General features: G+C 34.8%; 1 protein-coding gene across 2 annotated transcripts; it reads left to right on the top strand.

Annotated features, from left to right (window-relative positions):
* The first annotated feature begins 1,816 nt into the window (after positions 1 to 1,816).
* LOC127554064 (cell surface glycoprotein CD200 receptor 1-like) lies at positions 1,817 to 17,660 on the top strand. Of its 2 annotated transcripts, XM_051985294.1 has the most exons (7): positions 1,817 to 2,229; positions 8,081 to 8,179; positions 9,072 to 9,377; positions 9,531 to 9,782; positions 10,744 to 10,849; positions 15,673 to 15,718; positions 16,942 to 17,660. In XM_051985294.1, exons 1-7 carry the CDS (start codon positions 2,160 to 2,162, stop codon positions 17,002 to 17,004), a joined length of 942 nt encoding a protein of 313 aa, XP_051841254.1. In that variant the 5' UTR covers positions 1,817 to 2,159; the 3' UTR covers positions 17,005 to 17,660. The 2 variants fall into 2 exon arrangements, with proteins under 2 accessions (XP_051841254.1, XP_051841253.1); XM_051985293.1 differs by lacking the exon at positions 1,817 to 2,229 and having other exon boundaries at positions 7,186 to 8,179.
* The last annotated feature ends 5,247 nt before the right edge of the window (positions 17,661 to 22,907 follow it).

Raw genomic sequence — 22,907 nt, 5'->3', positions numbered from 1 at the left:
AGGGAGGAGTCAGTTGGAGATATTGAGAGCCAGGAGTCAGTTGGAGAGTCAGTTGAAGAGACTGAAAGCCAGAAGCCAGTCAATTGAGGGGATTGAGAAGCCAGGAGTCGGAGTTGAACTAGAGGCAGAAGCTGGCTGAGGCAAAAGACTAGCAACAAGAGCTCTTGGAACCAAAGAAAGCTAGCTGGGCTATTTTGGAAGAGACAATAAAAGAGTGGATTTTGACTCCTGGCTGTATGTGAAGGTGATTATTACTCTGAACTGAAACTAAGGCTGCCTCCAGAAACCTCTCCAAGAAGCCTGCTCCCAGAAAACCATTATATATTTTAGAGAAAGAAGAGAATACTACATACACACACACACACACACACATACACACAAATATATACAATGGCATAAATATATTTTACTTTTCTAAACCCTGGTATCATAAGAGGACACTCATTTATCTGTACTGTTATTGTTCAGTCATTTTCCAGTCAAATCCAGCTTCTTGTTAACCCATTTGAAGTTTTCTTGGCAAAGATACTATAGTAGTTTGCCACTTCCTTCTGCAGTGCATTTTACAGGGAACTATAGGCAAACTGAGAGTTAAACCTTAACTATAGGGATAAGTGAATTGCCCAGGGAAGAGGAACCTCCTGACTCAGGTCTGGCAATCTATTCACTGGATCACCTAACTGCCCACCTTATCTGTGTTAGAGACTGCTTTTATAATGTTACTACTTCTACTGGTATTACAAACAGGACCTTTTCTTTTTTAATGCTTACTTTGGTTCCTAAAGATATCAGAGAGTTACATGGTGATTAATGACCTCAGGCCAATTTTATTTTAATCAACCTACTTCTTTCTTCCCCCTCTGGAACATGTGAAATTGTTTATGTAGCCCCACCAGTCCCAGACCAATTCAGAAACCACTAAATAGATCCAACAGGAAAAGCAATTGCTAAAAATTTGGGAGCTGGTGGCACCATCACAAGAAAAAATGTTAGCTACAAATCCTGTAAGTGATTCTATTCTAAGTGAATATTTTCTTTTCACTTAATTCCCAATCATTGGGATGTTTTAAGTAATTACATTAATGAGAAATATTTCTGCAGAAATAAGAATCTAATTCAAAAGAACAACTCAGGATATCTCTGACACCTTCAACATTTTCTCCTCTCTACAATCAGAAGTTAGTGCTTTAGTAGAAACAGTTATGCAAACCTTTGTTGCTCTGGGAGGAATCCATGCTCTTGTTAATCACTCCTTTTGTTCTTAATAGGTAAAATTGTTACAAATATTTTTGAGTCCCAACAAATCGTGAATGAAACCCACACAAATAGTAACCCACAATTTAGCCAACTTATGGTAGGATTCTTCTTCCTAGTTCTCTTCCATGTTTTTCTGGTTAGGAGAAGACAGACTAGTTACTCTGATTACATAACTATTCTCTGTACTTTAGGTCTCATAATTATTTTCTGGTTAGGCATACATTATTATATTAATTGTACCACTTGCAGTACCAAGATTGTCTCATTGTCTGAGTACTTCTAAATAGCTTTGGACTATAGAGAATATAATCTCTTTGATAAGAGACTAATCAGTGTATGTTGCTTCACATAAATTAGGCTCTTAATAGTATGTTTGTTGAATTGAACATTTCAGTGCTATTTGTTGACCAAAAAAATAAAGAAAACTGTTTAGATGGAAAAACAAACAAACAAAACTAAACCCAACCCCATGAACAGATTTACCTCTTTACAATTAAAATAAATTCTGAAACTTATTTTGTGGCAAAAATAATTAAAAAATCTGAGCTGGAAGTAGGTACATAATCTTGCTTTAATGTTATCCTGGGTTAAATATTTTATATTTTTATGTCTGAAATGGTAAATGAGTTTGAATAGAAAGTACTACACAGGAAATCTACTGTGAACCAGCCCAGACAAATTACACACAGGATATATTTCATTTGAGGCTGCTTATAAGCAGAAGAAGAAGAAGAAGAAGAAGAAGAAGAGGAACAAAAGAATTTATCGTAATGATGGCTTGGTATAATCCAAGCTAGAGAAGATGGGGTAGAACAAGAAAGATCTCTTATCTAATTAGCAAAAGCTTAGTCTCTAGTAGGCTGAAAAAAGACATTTATGGGGAAGAAAGGAGAGGAAAAAATATGGCAACAAGGTCTCTTGCAAAGATGACTTCTTTGAAGCTATGGATCATTATACTTCTTTTGCTATTTGGTAAGTCTAACCTTTTTTTAATTAAAAAAATTTTTAATAATAGCTTTTTATTTTCAAAATATATGCAAAGATAGTTTTCAACATTCATCCTTGCAATACCAATTCGTGTTCGTGTTCTAAATTTTTCTCCCTCCCTTCCTCCACTCCTTTCTCCTAAATAGCAAGTAATCTAATATAGGTTAAACATGTGCAATCCTTCTATACATATTTCCACATTTATCATGATGCACAAGAAAAATCAGATCAAAAAGGAAAAAAAATGAGAAAGAGAAAAAAGCAGGCAAATAACAACAAAAAAGTTGAAAATACTATGTTATAATCCACATTCAATCCCTATAGTCCTCTTTCTGGATGCAGATGGCTCTCTCCATCACAAGTCTATTGGAACTGATATGAATCCATTAGAGTTGATCACTATATAATCTTCTTCTTACTGTGTACAATGTCTCTTGGTTCTACTCACTTCACTTAGCATCAATTCATGTAAGTCTCTCCAGGCCTTTCTGAAATCATCCTGCTCATCCTTTCTCATAGAATAATAATATTCCATTACATTCATATACATAACTTATTCAGTCATTCCCCAACTGATGGCATCCACTCAGTTTCCAATTCCTTGACACTACAAAAAGTGCTGCTATAAATATTTTTGCACATGTGGGAATCTGACCTTTATTATTATTTTTTAAATAAGCAATTATCATGGAAGATAACAAAACAGCAAGTTGGAATGTTCTCTCATGGATTTTTTTTTTTTTTTGCATTGTTCAGTGTCATCTTATTCTTCTATTTCTGGCCCAAAAATCCATTTTATTTTTTCTCCTTGTTCTGTTCTTAGTATTTCATAGTTTAGTATTGTGGCACATGTTAATAATTGTGGCACAAAGATGAATAAAATCAATGTTAACCTTTCCCTCATCATGCCTTTTAAACCAGGACTTAAATCTCCTTAGCTATTTTCTATCCTCATCAGTTTTACCAATATTAACCAATATAACCAATGTTATTTAAAACTATCTGAATCTCAGAAGATAACTATACACATTCAAAGGGAAGTGAAGAATTAGTATAGTTATATAAATAACAATCTAGAAAAATCACTTTAATGTTCATTGTTAATATACTTCTGGAGAAAGCATTTTTTGGTTTCTATTATCTAGATGTTTCAATTATCCCACTTCATAGCATTCATGTAATTAAAGCCTGAATATAATTAAAGGAACAGAAAAACCTCATGCATTAATGAAGGGTTTTTGATAATATGGAGAGGAAATAACCTTTGTACTCTTACAGGGAAAAATATAAAGGTCATTACTAGATTAAAAGTGTATAATATTTTTAGAAGTGACCTTGCTTTTTTATTTAACAGGCCTAAGACTGTTTATGACACTAAATTCCAGCCATATTAACCAATATATTGATGCACCTATATAAGGTGCATTTTAATGTACCTTAAAAGTGTCAGCTATGATTAAAAAACTATTTAGGAACATTGCACACAGATTAGTTTTATATAATTTCTATCTTGCTTCTTAAATAGGCATATTTATTTGGTAGCAATACTCTGGCTATGCTTTGTTGTTAGTCCCTAATTTGTTGTGTGAATAATTGAAATTTCTAAAATGTAATTAGATTAAATAAAATTTAACACTTCAAAAAATATTCAATAATTCTTACTGTCAAAATGGCCTTCTTATTATTTTGTTATTAAGGTTATATTGCATTTTAAAATGCTTTAGAATCATTTTTACTAGACTTTGTACCTGATTCTTCACACATGTAGAATCGGTTGGGTTTTGTTTCTTATGTATGTGTTTGTGTGTGTCTGTGTATGTTTCAGTTTTTTACATAAGTTGTGGGGTTGCTTTGAAATGACTGAGGTTGGGAGGATGGATTCCAATTATACTCTACTGACAGATTGGGTGACTCATTTTCTAAGACTCAGTTTCCTTTCCCATAAAATGAGTCTATCTCTAAATTGATCTTTTGGGGATACTTTTCATCTTTTGTCTATCCTGAATGATGTTTGACCTATTGTAAGTGGCCTTAGGGAAAAGAATGAGCAGTTGATATTTATATCTAAACTACTTCATCATTTTACCTTTTATTATTCTTTCACTTGGGTCCTGAATCATAACAAAACAGTCCTGGATATACTAAGTAAAATCTTGTAAAATCTGGCTTGTGTTACCAATGAGGAAAACCCTGGGTTCTTTAATATTTGGCTTTGAGCCTATCCATGTGGCACTGGAAGATTAGTAAATAATATTCCCTCAAAAAATGTGCCGAAATTCTCCAGAAAATGTTCAGGCTAATGTCATGGAGAAGGGTGCTTCATGTAAGTGTAAATCCTCAGTATTTGGCTATAAGCTTACTCTGTCCCTCTTGTCATGTGCATCAGTCTAGGACCAAAGAAGAGCTCTGATGCAGGGGGAGAAAGGACTTGTCAAGCTTCAGTGCCTTCCTAAGATTGCCATGGAAGTTGCTTACCCCTCCCATGGGTGCCTTGACTAGACCTTGTTGTATATGTTCTCATCTGTCTCAGAATGGACTGGTGTTTCCACCTATCAGATTAATGACCTACATAGGAAAACTCTCCATTTTGTGTATATCCACTTTTTTTTTTTTTTTCATTCAAAGTCATTAGCAAGAGGCTGAAAATCAAAGTACAAAGCCTGAAGCAATCTTTTTTTTTTCAAGAAGCCTACATTACATGAATTTCTTGACTTTCTTTGTAACTAGGTTGGTATTTCATGACAATCAATCACAAATGTTTCTTTGGATTATGCTTTATAGCATGCTTACACCCTTCCTTAGATTTTTAGGGGTTTAAAATTTTTTATAACTATATTTCAAAATGTAAGCTGTGTATATGCTGTGTTGCTAAATAGATTATATGTGATCATGTGGGTCTGCCTATAAATTTCTCACAAGGAAGCATGAATTGATATCTCTAGAGTTCCCTCTGAATATGTTTCTTCATGGGAGGCTTTGATTCCTTACCATGAGCAGAAACAAGAGACTGATCCTGCAAGCTGGCACTCTATCTTCAGGTAAGGGGGATGTTGGGTTAGAATTATATTTTTCTGTCCCACCATATGTTGTTTTATTCTAAGGGAAATAATTTTAAGGTTCAGGCTATGCTCCTGATCACTGTCTTTTACTGGGGAAGAAGTGCCCCAAGACTTGACTTTTTTCTATCAAATGCTAATTTATACAAAGACTATAGGTAATGAATAGAGCCAAACTAATAGTAATCACAAATCAGTGAAAGTATACACATGAGAATATACTAGAGAATACACAAAGTGAATGAATTTTTTGAGATTACCTCAAGCAAAAGACTTCCAGATTCCATCCAAAGGGAAATTCCCCAAAGTTTCTGGGGTAGTAGACTCAGGTTAGGGACATGACTGAAGTATTAGTTCCTCTACAAGTTAGCTTTTTGCCAGAATCTTTCCCTCTTTTTTGAGACCCTCTCTCTAAAGAGAAAGTTTTCTCAAATTGAGAAGCCAGGAGATCAAGATCTCTCTCAAATTTTGATCAGATTTTCCTCTTATATAGCCTCAAAACATCGAATAATCAATCTTCACTAAAGAGGAGAATTTTATTCAAATAGGCTCTGAGTCGTTGGTTACAAATAGAATTGTTTTTTTTTTTTGTGATCCTATTTTATGCATTTGTGATAATTATTTTGAGAAGAGGTCCATAGATTTCACTAGACTGCCAAAGAAGTCTTTGATTGAAAAAAAAAAAAGGTGAAAAAAAAAGCTAGTAGTCACAGAGTCACAGCTGATAGGGACCTCAATGATATCTAGTACAATACATCCTTGAACAAGATTATTCTCTAGAACAGTAATATCCAATTTAAGTAGAAAGGGGACCACTAAAAGCTACATTAAAATCCTTGCTGGTCTTTGTTGATTTAGAAAATTACAGTTAACCATTATCTGTGTGCTACTGTATTTTCATTTGTTTTGCTAAATATTTCTCAATTCTATTTTAATGTAGTTTCTGCTTTGCTGCAGCAATGGGTGGATTTGACATTTTGCTCTAAAACATAATAAGACATCACACAGTCTTTATTTGAAGACTTCAGTGAGAGAACTTATTGCCTCTGATGTCTTTTTTTTGTTTGTTTTTTTTTAATGGTTACTGTAAGTAGTGTGGAAAAAAACTTTATAAGATTTGTGGTTTGGTCACACTATTACCCATTTTGCATTCTGCAAGAGGTTGAATAACCAAACTACTATCCTGCTGAGGCTAAATACTCAATGACTCTTTGCCTCCCCCAACACACGTGTATGCACATGCATACACACACACACACACACACACACACACACACACACACACCACCCCACTCTAGCTATTTTCAGTCTACAGATATTGCACCCAATATTCAACATAAAATATTCCAAATTAACTTTCCTCTATGAACAGATTGTATCTCCTAGCTCTATTCAAGTGGTAGGGGAATGCTGCTGATTATGTAATTTAAGCAATACTGAAAAGGCTCTCTAAATTGTACCTAGGAAATTGACACTGCTACCAGCCAGAACAATCTTTCTAGCATGCTAATAAATATTTCTATTTTTAATTTGGCCCCTTAAGTTGTTTAATTACAGTCCAATTTACAGGTTAATTAAATTAAATTAAAATTACAGTTTAATTACAGATCTAGCTGATGAGTAAAATTTTCTCTGGGCTCTCCAAAAAATCAGACTGAGAAAAATCCCATAAATGTAGCTTTTCTTTATGGCCTGTGTTAATCCAGAAATAAAATTGTATCTTTCCTTAGTGCTTTCCCTCTGACAGTATCCTTAATTTAGCCATCCTATCTCCATTGTTTGTACAATACTCTTTGCATGTTTTTTTCCTCAATATACTGTGATCTCCTTGAGATCAATTTTTATTTTGGGGTGTGTGTGTGTGTGTGTGTGTGTGTGTGTGTGTGTGTGTACTTTCTTTGTAACCCTAGTACTAATTAGAGTACTTCGCACCTAGTAAATATTTAATAAGTGCTAATTAATTGTATTTAAATTTTAAGTAAATAAGTATATCTAATAATAATAATAAAAGCTAATTAACTGACTATCTCTAAACTAACACGATTTATTAATAGCATACAAGCCATCAATGGATACTTACTTGTACAAAAAGAGCAGAAGGGGAACTTTTATTTATCTTTGGGCCTCAATGTTGGTCTGACTACAGGAAATGAGGCTTACATACAACCATGACACAGGAAATTGTCAATCCACATTATAAACCATTGACCCTGGTCCAAGCTATTAAAATGTTATATAGTTTTACACTGATATTAATAATAGTTTTAAAAATATTTTATCTTCCCCCGATTATAAGTAAAAACAATTTTTAAATATTTGTTTCTTAAAATTTCAGGTTCTAAATTCTCTCCCTTCCTCCCTCCCTACTTCCCCTTCCCCTGAGATGATAAACAGTCCAATTTAAGTTAAAAATGTGCAGTCATGTGAAGCATTTCCTTAGATATTTTGTGGAAGAAAACAACAACAAAAAAAGAGACAGAAATGAAACATAGTATGATTTGGTCAATATTCTGAGTCCAGGTAATTTTTGCTTAAAGCCAAAGGTAGAACCTAGAAGCTGTAATTACCCAATCCCTTTTATATTTTGCTCCTTTAGATAAAATTTTCCTTTCTGAGTTTTGAAGTATTTAGCTTTTATTTTTATTGCCTGCAAGTAGAAGTGATATTTAGGGTGAATGACTTTCCTAAAAGAAACACTTTTTTTATGTCTCCTGGTGAAAGCAGGTGTCTTCATATGCACTGGTGTATCAACCTTTCCCTCTATACCCCTTTACCTCTAGGATACAATGCTGAATCTTCAGCCCATGGACTTAACAATTCAGTCCTGATTCAGGAGCAGATGCATCTGCAACCCATGAATATTGGGATCATTGCAGCTGGTAATGTATTTCCTGATGTAGCAGCTAATACTAAAGGATGAAACTCATTGGAACAAAAAAGTTGGCCAACTCAATAAGCAAGACAGGTTGTCTAAATACCTACAGTTTGAGTATTGTATGTATGACAGATATAAATATCAAAATTTTGCTTTGTATGATTTTTTTTGTCTTAGATTGGATCCACTTCTGTGGCACACACACATATTGCTTCATGAGACAGGGTAAAATTCAGAGCAGCAGTGGTTCTTTATGAGTCAGATACATTTAGATGTTGAGAGAAGAGCAAAAGTTATTGGCTCATTAAAATGGTTAGGTGATGTAGAGTCAGCCTCTGCTTGCATCCTTATTCTAACACAGGGTTTTTAATCTTTTTGTAACCCTTTTGGCAAGTCTGGAAGACCTATGTATCCCTTCAAAAATATTTTAAAATGTATTTAATAAAATACATTGAATTACAAAGGAAACATTCTGATCAGTCAACAGAATGAAAAAAAAAAAACAAACCAACCCACAGACTTACCAGGTTAAATATATTCATGTGAGTCTAAAAACAAGATGCTATGAGTTAGACATGTTTTCCATGGGAGTTCTCTTCTAAAAATTAAAAATATTTTACCTTGTTTTTAACTGAGGAGCTAGGGAAGACTAAACCTAGATCTTCCTAGTTTTGAGGTTCTTATGCCAAAGTAGACTGAATGGCTAATTCTAAGATTAGGACTCATATTTCTCTGTCTCAGAATAGTAATGTTTCTTATTAAAAGTGGGAAATATTGGAAATTATGAGTGTCAGTTATTAGGAATCATCTTAAACTAAGGGAACTGTGGATTAAATTGGCATGTGGATATTTTAAAAATTATTTTAATCATTTTTTATAACTACTTGACTCTTCAGGGTTTGTACAGGTAAATACCAATGCTGTTTTCTCCTGCTATACTAATTCAGTGAAGAATATTGTAATGGCAATGTGGCAAATACCTGGCAGAGACAAAAGTTCCTGTATTGTGGCCTACAGATCAGATACGAATGAAATCAAGAAAACAAACTGCTTTGATGAGAGGATAATCTGGGAATTTATGCCTGATTGGAATTTTGTACTTCAGCTAGACCCAGTGAGCATTGAAGATGATGGATATTACAAATGTACTATTGTAACCTCTGATGGGAATTTCCAATCTGGTCATCAGCTCAATGTATTAGGTAAGAAACAGTTTCTGTTAGTTTTTTTTTTTTTTTTTTTTTTTTTTTTTTTAATGTTAACTAGATCCAGGGCAAAAAAAGATAAGTAATAATTTCAACTCTGCCACTTCTCTCTTATGGTAAGGAAAAAAAAATCCATCTCATCTTCTGCAGTGCCTCCTGAAATAGCCTTGACTGCAGATGGAAATGGGTCTGCTGTATGTGAAGCTTCTGCTGGAAAGCCACCTGCCCAGATCTCCTGGATCCCAGAGGGATATTGCTACAGTGTGAATGAAACTCATGGCAACAGGACAGTGACTATGAGAAGTATATGTCATTGGAATGGACTCAATGAAACTAAGGTGACCTGCTTCATCTCCCATTTGACTGGGAACAAGAGTCTATCCATAGAACTTCTACCCCATTGTAAGTAGTTCTTTTTTCTTATAATTATTGTTTTGATACTGGAGCATAATGCATTAGCTGAAATAAAGAGAGCAGGAGAGTGATCCTGATCTCAGGTTAAGTAAAAGCAAAAATAGATTTAATTAAAAGAGACAATGAAAGAAACTACATAGAGTACCATAGATAATGAAGTGATATCGTTACTAAACATATATGCACCAAGTTATGTCCAAATTCTTAGACAAGAAGTTAAGTGAGTTGCAAGAAGAAATAGATAGCAAAACTACACTACTGGGAGATCTCAATCCTCTTTTATAAGATCTAATCACAAATCTAAGCACAAACTAAAAATGTTAAGGAGGTGAATATGTTTATAAGTTAGATATAATTATTGCTTTAATATTCAACATTTTATCCCAGAAGAAAGATAATAAAGAAAGGACTTGGGTAGATCAAAGAATTCAGTAACTTGTCATTCCATAATTATCCTAAACCTATATAAGAAACTCTTAAAATATTCTGTCTATATCTGGAATATGGAATGACTCTCCTCGCTCCCTCTATCTCAGTCAATTTTAAAAGAATATCTTGACTTTTCTTCCCTTCTCCTCCAACTCCAGTGGGGCATTAATTAAATATTATATATTTCGGTCTTATTTTTACATTTTTTGTTCATGGACATATTTATAATTGTGCTGTAGGAGAAAATTTACTGTAAGAGCCTAAAAATTATGATATAGGTAGTATTTTTTTAAGTACTCACTATATGCCTAAAACTGTAGTAAGCACTTTATAAATATGATCTCATTTGCTCTTTACAACATTTTTAATCTTCTTAAAAGCTTCTTAGGAGTCTTATGTATATTTTTATATATTCTTATATATATTTTATATATATAAAAAAATAAATAACATTCTCTATACTAGAATTATAAGTATATTGGGGACACCTTTACAAACATTCTTGTGTTCATGTTTCAAGGTCTCAAGCATTCTGCCCTATTGCCATTCTACATAAGCCTTTGTGTTCTCTTGAGCTTAATGATCATCATGGGATTCATCCTCATTTGGAAAGCTAATTGCTGCAGGTTTGTTATTTAATATGGATTGCAGGCCACTAAATGATCTATTACTTGGAAAAATTAATAATTGCCAAGTCTGACAGCTAAAGGAGGTTAGGGTGACATAGACCTGGTGATGAAAACCTATCAGTCTGTTTTTCCAAACTGACCATATTGTTCCTGTTCATAGTGAACCATGAATCAATTAGAAATTTGAGATTCTATCAACTCTCATTTCCTGTAGTTAAGAAAAGGAAAAGGTAGCTTGGAGCTTTACACTGATTGTTGTTATTTCTCAGTTGTTCAGTTTTGTCTGACTATGTTGACCCTATAGACAGTGGTTTTCTGTACTGGTTTGCCATTTCATTCTTCAGTGTGTCTCATTTTACAGATGAAAAACTTAGGCAAGTAGGGGTTAAGTGACTTGCCCAGGGTCACATAGTTATTACCAGAAAGAATTTAAGGAGTGATCAGAAGATTATTAAGAATAGTGATCAGAAGATCTTCTCTTAATTTGATCTCATTGACAACATGGTTCCATATCTTTGGAGCATGACATGAAGATTTTTTTTTTCTAGTCTTATACTGAAGTAGTTTTGGGAAATGTCACAAAAAAAGCACTAGAGAATAGAGTAAATGAAATAATTATTTTCAAAGAAGGCATCAAATATAATTTTCATTGAGTAGAACATATCTTCAAGGATGGAAATAAGTAATAAAATTAAACTGTCAAGAAAAGCTAGTTTCCTCAGGGCAACTTTTTTTTTTTTTTTTTTTCCCAAGGAGGATGCTCTGCTTCCTCTAAATATATTGGATTTCTCTATTTAGGGGAGAGTAGAATTTGTTCAGTGATTAGTATTCAATTCAGAGTCAGAAAGATCTGAGTTCAAATGCTGATTCAAATACTTACTAGCTGTGGGACCCCATGCAAGACCCATGTCTTCCTCAGTTTCCCCATCTGTAAAAATAGTACTTCCTATGCATTTTGTGAAGATTAAATGAGGTAACATTTAAAGTGCTTTGCAAGTACTTAAAGTGATACATAATAGTGGTGTTTATATGATACTTTAAGGTTTGAAAAATATTTTATATATGTTATCTTGTTGATCCTCATAACATCCTTGAAAAGTAGGTGTTAAAATTGAATGATTTGCTGAGGTTCCCATAGCTAGTGTCTAAAGATAGATTTGAACTCATCTTCCCGGACTCCAGGTCCAGTACTCTATCTGCTGTAATATCTAGCTGCCTATACACATGTGATGTGGTTATATGTATACCATCATTCACAGATACTGAAAATTTGAAGAGAAATGAGTACCTTGTTTCAGTATCATGATTATTTTTACTATAGGCATAGGAAGCATTTTAAAAAGTTTTCTCTTCTTACAAGAACTGATGCTAAGTGAAATGAGCAGAATCAGGGGATCGTTGTACATAGCAACAACAAGATTATATGATGATCAATTTTGATGGACATGGCTCTTTCCAACAATGAGGTGATTCAGACCACTTCCAATCATCTTGTGATGAAGAGAGCCATTTATACCCAGAGAGAGGACTGTGGGAACTGAGTGTGGTTCACAACATAGCATTTTCACTCTTTTTGTTGTTATTTGCTTGCACTTTATTTTCTTTCTCAATTTTTTCCTAGTTGATTTGATTTTTCTTGTATAACAAGATAAAGTATAAATATGTGTGCATATATTGGATCTAATATATGTTTTTTATCATGTTTAACATATGTTGGATTGCTTGCCATCTAGGGGAAGCGAGAAGGAAAGGGGGGAAATTGGAGCACAAGATTTTGCAAGGGTTAATGTTGAAAAAATATCAGTGCATGTGTTTTGAAAATAAAAAGCTTTAATTTAAAAAAAAAACTTTCTCTTACAAGGATAATGTTCAGAGACAGTGAAAGGAATGAGTAATCATAAAATCTTGGAAGGGTCATTTTTAAAGAGGTTGCTTAGATCTGCTTCCCACTCAAAGCTACAATCTTCCCTCTAACATCCTGGACAGATAGCTATTTAAACTTTTCTTGACCACTTCCAATGACATGAAACTCATTGTTTTTAAGTTTGGTACTTTAAGCACTCTACTCAGAATAACTACCCAAGTTCAATATTCTCTGTGCATCCAATTTTGTTCAAAAAGACAGCTTGTGGGCTTCTACTGATCTGTTTACTTTTTCTTTCTAATCAGTCAGAAGACACAAAATTTCAAATAAAGGACATTTAATAAAATAGCAAAATAAGAAATCGTACAATAGAGCTTTCTCTCTATAAATCTCTTCATAATCACTCCCCAAAATATCTCTGGGGACAATAAGCATGCATAAAGATCTTGTGTGAGAAATGAATATTTTTCTCTTATATTTAATAACTAATTATTGTATTATAACTGAGGTTTTTCTCCTTTTCTACTTCATCTAGAAACTAAACAGGATGGAAATCTTTTAGAGATTTATTCAGGACAAAATCTAATTAGATAATACAAGAAATTCTAATTTTAGGCCAATGAGTGCATTCTTGTTCATTGGGTTTGCTCAGACCAGTCTGGGAAAAAGTTGACTCTACTTTCAAGAGAAGTGATATGGAATTTGATATTTTTTTTGACCAAGATTTGAATACCTAAGTCACATACCCAAGATAGCCCACCTCCTGTTTGATTAACCAGTCAAACACAATTAGGCATTCCTTGGGAATGCTTTCTTTTCAAAGGAATATAAATTGTGATCCTACCTCCATTGGGGTCTTTGTTTTAAAAGAAGCAGCCAAATGATCATCATTTTATTAATGATATGCTGGCCCTATTAATAAGATGAATAAGTTATGCAGAAATTATGTCTCTCAAATCTTTTTAAATGTCACACATGTATGAAAGGTCCACACATGAAGACTATATAGAGAGGAACAGCTCATACCTTCAACGCTATAGGACTCATATCTTTGAGTAATATTTGCATTCTAATTTAACTACACCCACTTCTTAATAGATGCAGTATCTCCACTGAGTATGTTGTTTTCTCATCTTTCTTACTCCCTGCCACTACTTTCTGGGCTCATTTTTTTGTGAGGACCAGGCAAGTCATTTTAGTTTCAATTTTCTAGGTCATAGTGTCTAGAACTCTGACATAATGGTCCAAAGGTCCTACATTGTGCAAGTTAGGTTAGTGTTTCCTTAAAAGATATTGAAACCATCCTTGGGCTCAATTAATGATCAAATTATGAATATAATTTCTTGAAAGCTTAAGAACAAAGAAGCTGGAGCCCTGCACCCAGACGTCTAATCTGTAGACCTGTGCGGCAAATAGAGTAAGGGAAGCTATGCTCTATTGAATCAGTGCTGTATCCATGCTGAATATCCTTTGTCTTTTTTAGTTAAGGAAATTTCCTTTTGATGAGTGGTCAGGTGGTCAGGAAGTTAGATGATAAGGTTAGTGGCAGGGTTCAGGGAATCAAATGAAGAGGTTTGGCTCCCCTAGATCCCCCCTAGGATTCAGTGCAGGTTAGGGAGTTGTGGGAACCCCCTTCTGACGGCACAGAGATTCTTCGTAAAGGAATTTATGAACCCGAAAAGCTAGACTGGTAAAAGAAGTTTAATATTGGCATTGGGAAGTCAGCCTTTGCTACACATGAAGAGAAAGACTGAATTCCTTGGTGGAAAGGTCCTGACAGAGAGATATAAAGTTTCTAGTGGAGGAGTCCTGGCAGAGAAGTCCCAACAGAGAAATCCCAACAGAGAGGGGTAAAGTCTTGTTAGGTAAATAGGTGAGAAAGAAGAGAGGGTAACACTGAAAGAGAATATCATTTTAGCAGGCAGAGGTTGCTGCTATGCCAGGGAGAGAGGTTCCTTGGTATGGCATATTAGGTTCTCTGCAAAGAAATGAGTTTTAAATTGCCGTTTTTATAAAGAAATCTGAGAAGTTTCAACTCAATGAGATTCCCTCAATGCTGTCACTGGCTCCAGACCTAGACGAGACCATTTACCCATTTACTGGGAGTGGTTTTGAGCCAATTTTGCTCAATAGGAGTCAATAGAAATCTAGATCTCCAATTAAATGAGATTACTTCAACTAGTCCCACCCAGAAAATAGAATGAAACTACTTTATCTTGATTCCCTGGGGCAGGTCTCTCAGGGGAAAGCTTCTCTGAGGGAGTTCCCAAGATTTCCCCCCAAAGTCCAAGAGAGAGAGAGTTTCAGGGCTCCCCTTGTCACTTTCACTAATTCTTAGATGGTCTCAACTAAGTTCATTTTGTTCCAATCTGTAACTGAAAGCACCTGGACCAGATTCAGGCCTAACTTATAATAGATGGACTGACAGCTCTTCAGTGATAGCTACCATGGCCAGCTAACAGAAATTAGATAGCATGTTGTCAGGCTAAAATTATGTCTTTTTTTTTTTTTTTTCCTTTCTTAATCTCTGGAATGTCCAAATCCTGTGTGACAAATAACTACTTAGACTAAAATGCTCATCTATTCCCCAAATCATTTCTGGTTTACCATCCAAAGGAATTTGAATCAGAACAAAAGGTAATTTTAGAAATCCAGGTCAAATAGTCTCTACCCATTTAGTCTATATTCCTATATTTATCATATGTGTTTGCCACCAGCAAAGCTCTATTGCTTTAATGCTATTATTTTTTATAAAAATAGTAGGAAAAAACCTCAGGCTGCTTTTTCCATTTTGAATAGTAGAAAGTTCCTTCTTTTGTTTAACTTTTCCTGAATGTAAACTGTTGCTCTCTATTATTATCATTATTATCTGTAATATTAATGGAGGAAGGTTTTTTGTTTTCTTCCCTTTTTAATTCACTTTTCATTTTCTTTCTTTCTTTTTTTTTTTTTGCAGGATCCATGAGTCCCAAAGGTCATCGTTTACTCCAAATGTAAATATGGTAAGGTATAGAAAAGGCTGATTGTAGTCAAAATCAGTGTGCCCACCAGGTTTTATAAATTTGGACTGTGATTTAGTATTTGTATAACAGTACTGCCCTGGCTGGCATCACTGGAAGGCCAGTCCCTCTTGTAGGGTTCACTAAAACCTCCTTAAGAGGATTTAAGAGCACGCAATCTCTGTTATTGGTTCCAGTGAATTATATTTTCCCCATTTTCTCAATTCCATTTATCTTGGCAGCTAATGGATAGAAACTAAGCTGGAGCCAAAAAGATCTGAGTTTAAACCCAACCTTAGGTATTAATATATGGCATTGGGCAAATCACATCTGTTTGCCTCAATTTCCCCAACTATTAAATGAAGATAATAAGTAGCTGCTATGTAAAAGCAAGATAGAATTTAATCACTTAATTTAAGTCAAATTAGCTTTTACAATGGAATATTTATTTCAATGGTATAAGAACAAGTACACAAATATCCCTCCAAAACATGGGAGGCAAACCTCAAGGGCAAGAAGCTTGACCTTTCGATTACTTACAATAAATTTTGATTATAATAGGGTCATAATAATTTTATCAATGTAAGGAATTTGATAAGAAATTCAACAAAGGCTTACTAAAGGACAAGGTAATCTTGTCAGTGCTGGAATAGTTGCTTGTCTCAGTTTAGTCTCCTGATTGTATACAGTAATTCAGACCTGCTTCCTGTTAATACACATCCCTATGGCCCACCTAGCTAATCAAGGACTTGGGTCTTATTCACATCATCCTGTACCTGAATGTTAGGCATAGGGTTATACAAACTGGGTATTAGCAAAGCACTATCCTTTCATGCTCAAATGATGTACAACTTAAGCTAATTATTTCTTATGGGATTTAGTTGCATAAAGTCAATATTTTGCCTGATATAATGAGCCTGAGTCCCCTCTTCAAGACTCTTTGAGGCATTGGATCCAGGGTGTCCATAGAAGCAGCAATACTGGCAGAACACTGCTCCTCTCAGATAGAACTACATTTGTCTAAGATGTAAGATTCTATGAAACTTTTGTTTGATCAGCTTTGCATTTCTCTAATTGAGGAAAAAATGAGAGAGAGAGAGAGAGAGAGAGAGAGAGAGAGAGAGAAAGAGAGAGGTCATGATCACTCATGGGGCGGCTTTCAATACTGGATATGATTTCTTCATTCTCATGATCATGTTTTTTTCTTTAATTTACCGGAATAAAAGGAAGAGGAAACTTATGAAAATTACCTAACGACTCTACACTCTGGTCATGAAAATAAAAATTGACTTTGAAGACACCACATGAAGATCTATATCCTGATCCATATTTTTTTTCAATCCTGTCAGCTCATTGAACAAGGATTTGTGAAGAAAGAATTGAATTGAAAATATTATTTCTAACCTGCCTACAATTCTCCTCTTTCTCTCCTTTGCATTTACCTAACCAGAGAAGAAAAAGTGATGTTGAAGCAGGTTGTGGTCCCTTTAAGAAACTGTATTTCCTATGGATCTGTGATTCCTTCAGATTCCCAGCCCCCTCCTGGCCAAGGCATATCTTCCCCAGACAAATTGTCTTTTCAGGATACCAGAACCTTTGATTCAATTACAAATCCTGGTCAAAAAACATCCCTTTGAATTCCAATAGGTGATCTGGGCTTGTCCCAGCCCCCATTCTGACTTGCTTGGGCTGCCCAGCCTCCACTGGTTCTGATCTGTTCTGGTTGTCCCAGCCCTCACCAAGACACCCAATATAATAAGCTTCCATCAACTAAAGTCTTTGCAGATGGACGTTGGTAGCTTCCTTTTTACTGCCAAGACCTTCTATCCACTGAGAACTGCATTCTCAGTGCAAAACTCCATTTTCCATAAATCTGCCACTATAGAAGTCAGTCTCTTGGTAAACTGATTAATATCTAACAATAAATTTTCATTTTTGCAACTAATATTCAGGAATGAGTGAATCCTTTTACTCCTAAAACCTGCGGCCAATTTAATGGGGATTCTTAATAACTCTTTTATAGCCACTAACCTCTAGATCACCAGGAATCTAGACCATTCAAACAGCATTAATGTGGTTTTGGGTTCATTCTATTGTGTATTATTTTCTTCATGGACTCTGAGTCATAGAGAATTTGTGATAATTAGCGGGCACCTTTCTTGTATCTAAAGTACAACCTGAAAACATGTAATCAGTGTTGGTTGTGCATTTATGAATTTAATATTCTGCTTGTGCTTTTTTAAACCAATTTGTATAATTTTGATCCCCATATCTTGGGACTTGGGACTAAATTTTTCCCCCTCTTCCTTATTCATCTATTTTAACTTTCAAAAACTTGGAAAAAAATAACTCTTTTTTTTTTTGTAAAGTTTCTTTCATGATTTCTTGAAATAAATCTCTAGAACAGAGCTCCTTAAACTTTTTCCACTAGCAATCCCTTTTTGCCTGAGAAACTTTTATGTGATTCTGGGCACATAGGTATATAAAATAAATATGTGGATATTTACAGATAAATTGTAACGATCCTCTATGTTCAGTTGTGATGAAGTAATATGATTTTGTAGTCCCTTAATTTTGGTGGGGCTTCTATTCTAAACAATATCTTCTAGCTTTGGAATCTGTCTCAGGAAACTCCCACACCCAATCTGACTGATTCTCACCATTCCTTAATCAGATAGCTTCTGGCTTCAGGAAACTCCCACAAATCAAACTTCTGAGACAATAGTGAATAAGACCTCTCCTCAATTCATTGCTGACTGATAATCTTGTCAGTAATAATTTGGTTAATGGAGAACCACTCCTTCAGAAGACCACTCTTTCCTACCTATGAGCCATAGAATTAGCATATCTATAATTGAAAGCTGTATAAATATATATCCTTGTTTCTGTTTCTCTGCTGAAAGTCCTTTAGAATTCCAGCCCACTTTTTGTAATGGCAGTATAATTACTATTGCAATAAAACTTTGCCTCTTGAGTAGGAGATGGGTTCAAGACTGCAAATTCTTTTGAGATGCCTCCTGACACAAGTCTGAGACCCCAAACTCTTGGGATCCCCCTTCCCAACCTCAACAATGAGACCCCATAGGGGAGCCACAATTCAGTTTAAGAAGCTGGGTTCCAAAAAACTAAACTTTGATAAAGCCCATTGAAATTCAAATAGAACTACTTGACTATTCCTTAAATCCAAATCACCCCTTCAGTAGGCCAATAATAGGTCCTAACTCAAGCCTGACTTAATTGTTTGAGTTTTGAAGGTTCAGAATGAGTGTAAATAGAAATTTGTCTTGATCAGAAATCCTGAGTCTTTCCCTGCCAGTTTGAATTTTTTTTAATAGGATGACATCTTTTCCCTCATTTCTCAACTAGCCTTAAATTACTAAATTGGTTTTACTTGAGGCAAACCAAGATCTGGGAAAGATCTTAGCTTAAAAGTGACAAGGTCTCCAGTTGTCCTGATCTATGTCTTGCCACTGGACTCAAATGACACTGGAGAAGAGGATAACACTGATGACTGCACAGTCTGACCTCACCTCAGTTCAATTCACTTGCAAGACATTTTATAGGGGAAAAATAACCTCTAGGGTGTGAGATCACAACTTGGCTTTCTGATTGGGTAAAGTAATTCTGGGATACTAGAGACCTCCCTCTGAGGAGGGGCTGTAATCAAAAGTCCATTTGTACAAAGGCCTGCTTAAGAACAAAAGGCCCACTTAAAACTGAGACAATCCTATCAGTGCTCCTCCCTCTTTGACTCAGGGAATAATTAGACTTTTAGATTTTATATATATAGTAATTCAGGATTCCTTTGCCAACCCCTACCTAGTTACCTAGGATCTCATCAAAGACATCACATGTCACTGATCCTCTTTGAGAAAGAAGGAACAGCAATGATAGACCACAATTATCTTTTCTTGACTTGATAATTCTGAGGAGCACCTCAGAAAACAATTTCATCACTTTTTGAGGTGGCCAGAATATTTTGTACTTTGAGATACATCAGAATACAAAAGTCCCTGGCTATCATTTCTACTTAAGGTTACAAATAGATATGGGGATTTGTCTGAGTATCTTTTGTGGAGTAAAGTAAAACTTTACTCATGGGTCATATTTAATGTAAATATTTTCCCTTTATAGACTAAGTGCATATTTGAATGAGTTATTGAATAGTTCAATGATTATTCACCTTTTCTTCCTATGTCAAATTGTAAGTATATATACATAAATGTTTTTAGGGTTCTCTCTAGGGTTATCATCTGTTATTCTGAAGAGAGTTTCCCTCCCTGCAAAATGATCCCCCTACAGATTCTTTCAGGGTTGGTTAAAATATTGTCAGCTTCTCTTGTGGGGATATCTTTTTATCTACATGTGGTTTTTGAATTCTGGAGTCATAATTTATGCTGGGGCAGTTGGAATTTTTCCCTAGGATACCAGATTTTATAGGGTGTTGACAACACTTGTCTCTACCAGCATATTAAAATGATTTAGCTTAATATCAAGTAAATAATCACACTTATTTTAAAAAGGAAAGGAGCTAGATGGTAGGAGAAATTAACATTATACTTTCATGTTAACTAATTTTTAATTTGTAATCCACCCATTTCCTCTATTATTAAGATCCAACTCCTGAAAAGGTCAATCTCCAAAGGGTAGTCTGAGTGATGAGATTACTTCTAGCCCCCTAGGCATGTTGATTAAATAGGTTGGGTAGAACCCCACTCAATTAGGAAACCTAATTTCTGTTTACAATATGTATAGTCTGGGTGAATCTTTGCCCTTGGTGGGGGAATCCTCTGTCTCCCCTTAATCCTTTCCATTAAAGTTTAGGGCAACCTAGCTTTTGGAGAAAACAAACCACAGAGGTTTGGATGGGAATGCCTTCTCCATGTTCTCAGCAGAAGGAAATTACCATCTCCTTATTAAATGTCCACCAATCAGGATTGTTGAGAGAGTTCCCTGTCAGAAAGTATAGATATGATTTAAGGTGATTCAGAGATTCCCTTTGCATGTCTGGTTCCACTGACCATCAATTTATTGATGATTAGTTAGTCTAATTAGTAATTTGATTATTAGTTATCCAGAAACTGTTTTGCAGTTTTTTATTCATCACAATGGCATTCTGTTACCTCTTTTTTGGCCTGACTCTAATATGGCATAGCTTCTAGGGAAATACAGGGTTTTGTTGTCCTCTGACTTTGAGGACCTTCTAGTCTAATAATAAGTCAGTAGTACTAAATCTTTTGGCTTTAGAGTCTGCCTCAGGAAACTCCCACAACCAATATATTTGATTCTGACCACTCCTTCAGTCAGATAGCTTCTGGCCTCAGGAAGCTCCCACAGATCAAACTCCTGAGATAGTAATGGATAGACCATTCCTCAGTTCACTGCTGATTGATAATCTGATCAGTAATTGTAATGCTGGAAAAACTGAGGCAAGACAGAGATTAGGGTTTTTTAATATTTTAATAGTGGAGAATTTGGATGAGCCATAGCCAGCTGGCTGGATTGGATTCATGTCTCAAAGTATGGAGCACCCAGCAAGTAATTCCAGAGACTTTTATAGGGCTCCAGCTATCAGGGAAACAAAGGCAAGGGGGCTGGCAGAGCACTGGGTGAGTGGAAATTGCAAGAAGGACCATAACTTTTTAATTCTGATAGGTTGGGGGTTGATAGGAAGGAGATAGGAAGTCCGAGACCAGGAGATACCTAAGCATTTGAGATAAGACATCTGGAGTTTTTTGGGTTACTGGAATGCAAGAGTGGCCAGAGCTTCAGAGGCCCTAATTCTCTTAGTGGCCAGGAATGAGGGTGATGACCACCAGGGAAAATGAGGCAGAACAATTTAGGGAAACTGATGCATTACATAATAATCTGGTCAATAAGAACCAAATTCCTTCCTATCTATAAGCCATAGAATTAGCATAACAATGATAGAAGCTGGATAAATGTCTCTCCTTGCTTCTGTTTCTCTGCTGAATTCTCTTATAACTGTGATAAAAGTGATACCAGTCTATGATCCCAAATTTTGGGAGTTCAACATTATCTAGAAATGTACTCATCACTTTCCACTCCAAACTCACTTCCTTTCCTAACTTCTCTGTTTTTGCAAATAATTTTTTCTGTCACTCTGGTTTAAATTTTTTTGTATTCTCTTTGGCCCTCTATATCCAGTCAATTATAAAAAGTTATATAAAATCAGTTGAAATTTAAAAATAAGGTTTTTTTGATGTCTTCCATATTTTACATTATAATAGTTATCCCCAATATTTTTCTTCCTCTCCCATTCAGAAAGTCTATTCCATGTAAAAAATATATTTTTAAGAGAGAAAAAAATCAGCACAAGTGATGGGTAAATCAAAAAAGTTAAAATATATGTGCAATATGTAAGATCTTTGAATCTTCCATCTTCATAAAGGAATGATTTTTTTGGGGGGTCTCCATTCATATTTCTTCATTTGAGCCTTTCTTAATCTTTATAATTTTATTCCATTTACTTTTGTTTTTTTGATGTGTAAATAATCTTTTCATTTATATTAATAATGACTTACTTCATTCTATATTAATTCTAGCAAATTTTCCCTATTTCCCCTGAATTTATTGCATAAATAATTTTTCACAGTACAGAGACATTCCATTACAGTCATACATAACAATTTGTTCAGCCATCCCTCAACTGATGAGTGTCAGTTTTGTTCCTAATTCTTAGCTATCACACAAAGTGCTGCTAATAATATTTTGGATTATATAAACAGTTTTTTCTTATGAATAGTTTCCTAGGGTTTTAAGTCCAGAAAATATGTCTCTGGTTCAAAGGATGTGGACTTTTTAGTTACTTTCTTTACATTTTTCAGAATTGTTCTCCAAAAATGATTATATCATTTCACAGTTCCACTAACAGTACACTAGTATCACTCTACAACCACTCTAACATTAATGGTGGGTCAGATTTGTAGGATATCAGGTAATCTCAGGTTGTTTTAATTTGAATTCTCTTATTATCTGTAATTTAGAACATTTTTTCATGTGGTTGCAAATACTTTGTAATTCACATCTTTTTACGATTTATCTATTGGAAAATGGTTAATGGCTATTAGTGTGTATGCAAATATGTTTACATATCTTGTTTTTCTATCTTAAGTACATAACTTTTATCAGAGAAATTTGATGCAAAGATTTTCCATTTGACCTCTTGCCA

The sequence above is a fragment of the Antechinus flavipes genome, chromosome 3, assembly GCF_016432865.1.
Source record: "Antechinus flavipes isolate AdamAnt ecotype Samford, QLD, Australia chromosome 3, AdamAnt_v2, whole genome shotgun sequence".
Taxonomy (NCBI): Eukaryota; Metazoa; Chordata; class Mammalia; order Dasyuromorphia; family Dasyuridae; genus Antechinus; species Antechinus flavipes.
Note: the sequence above shows the minus strand (reverse complement) of the source record. Positions and strands in the feature narration are given on the sequence as shown.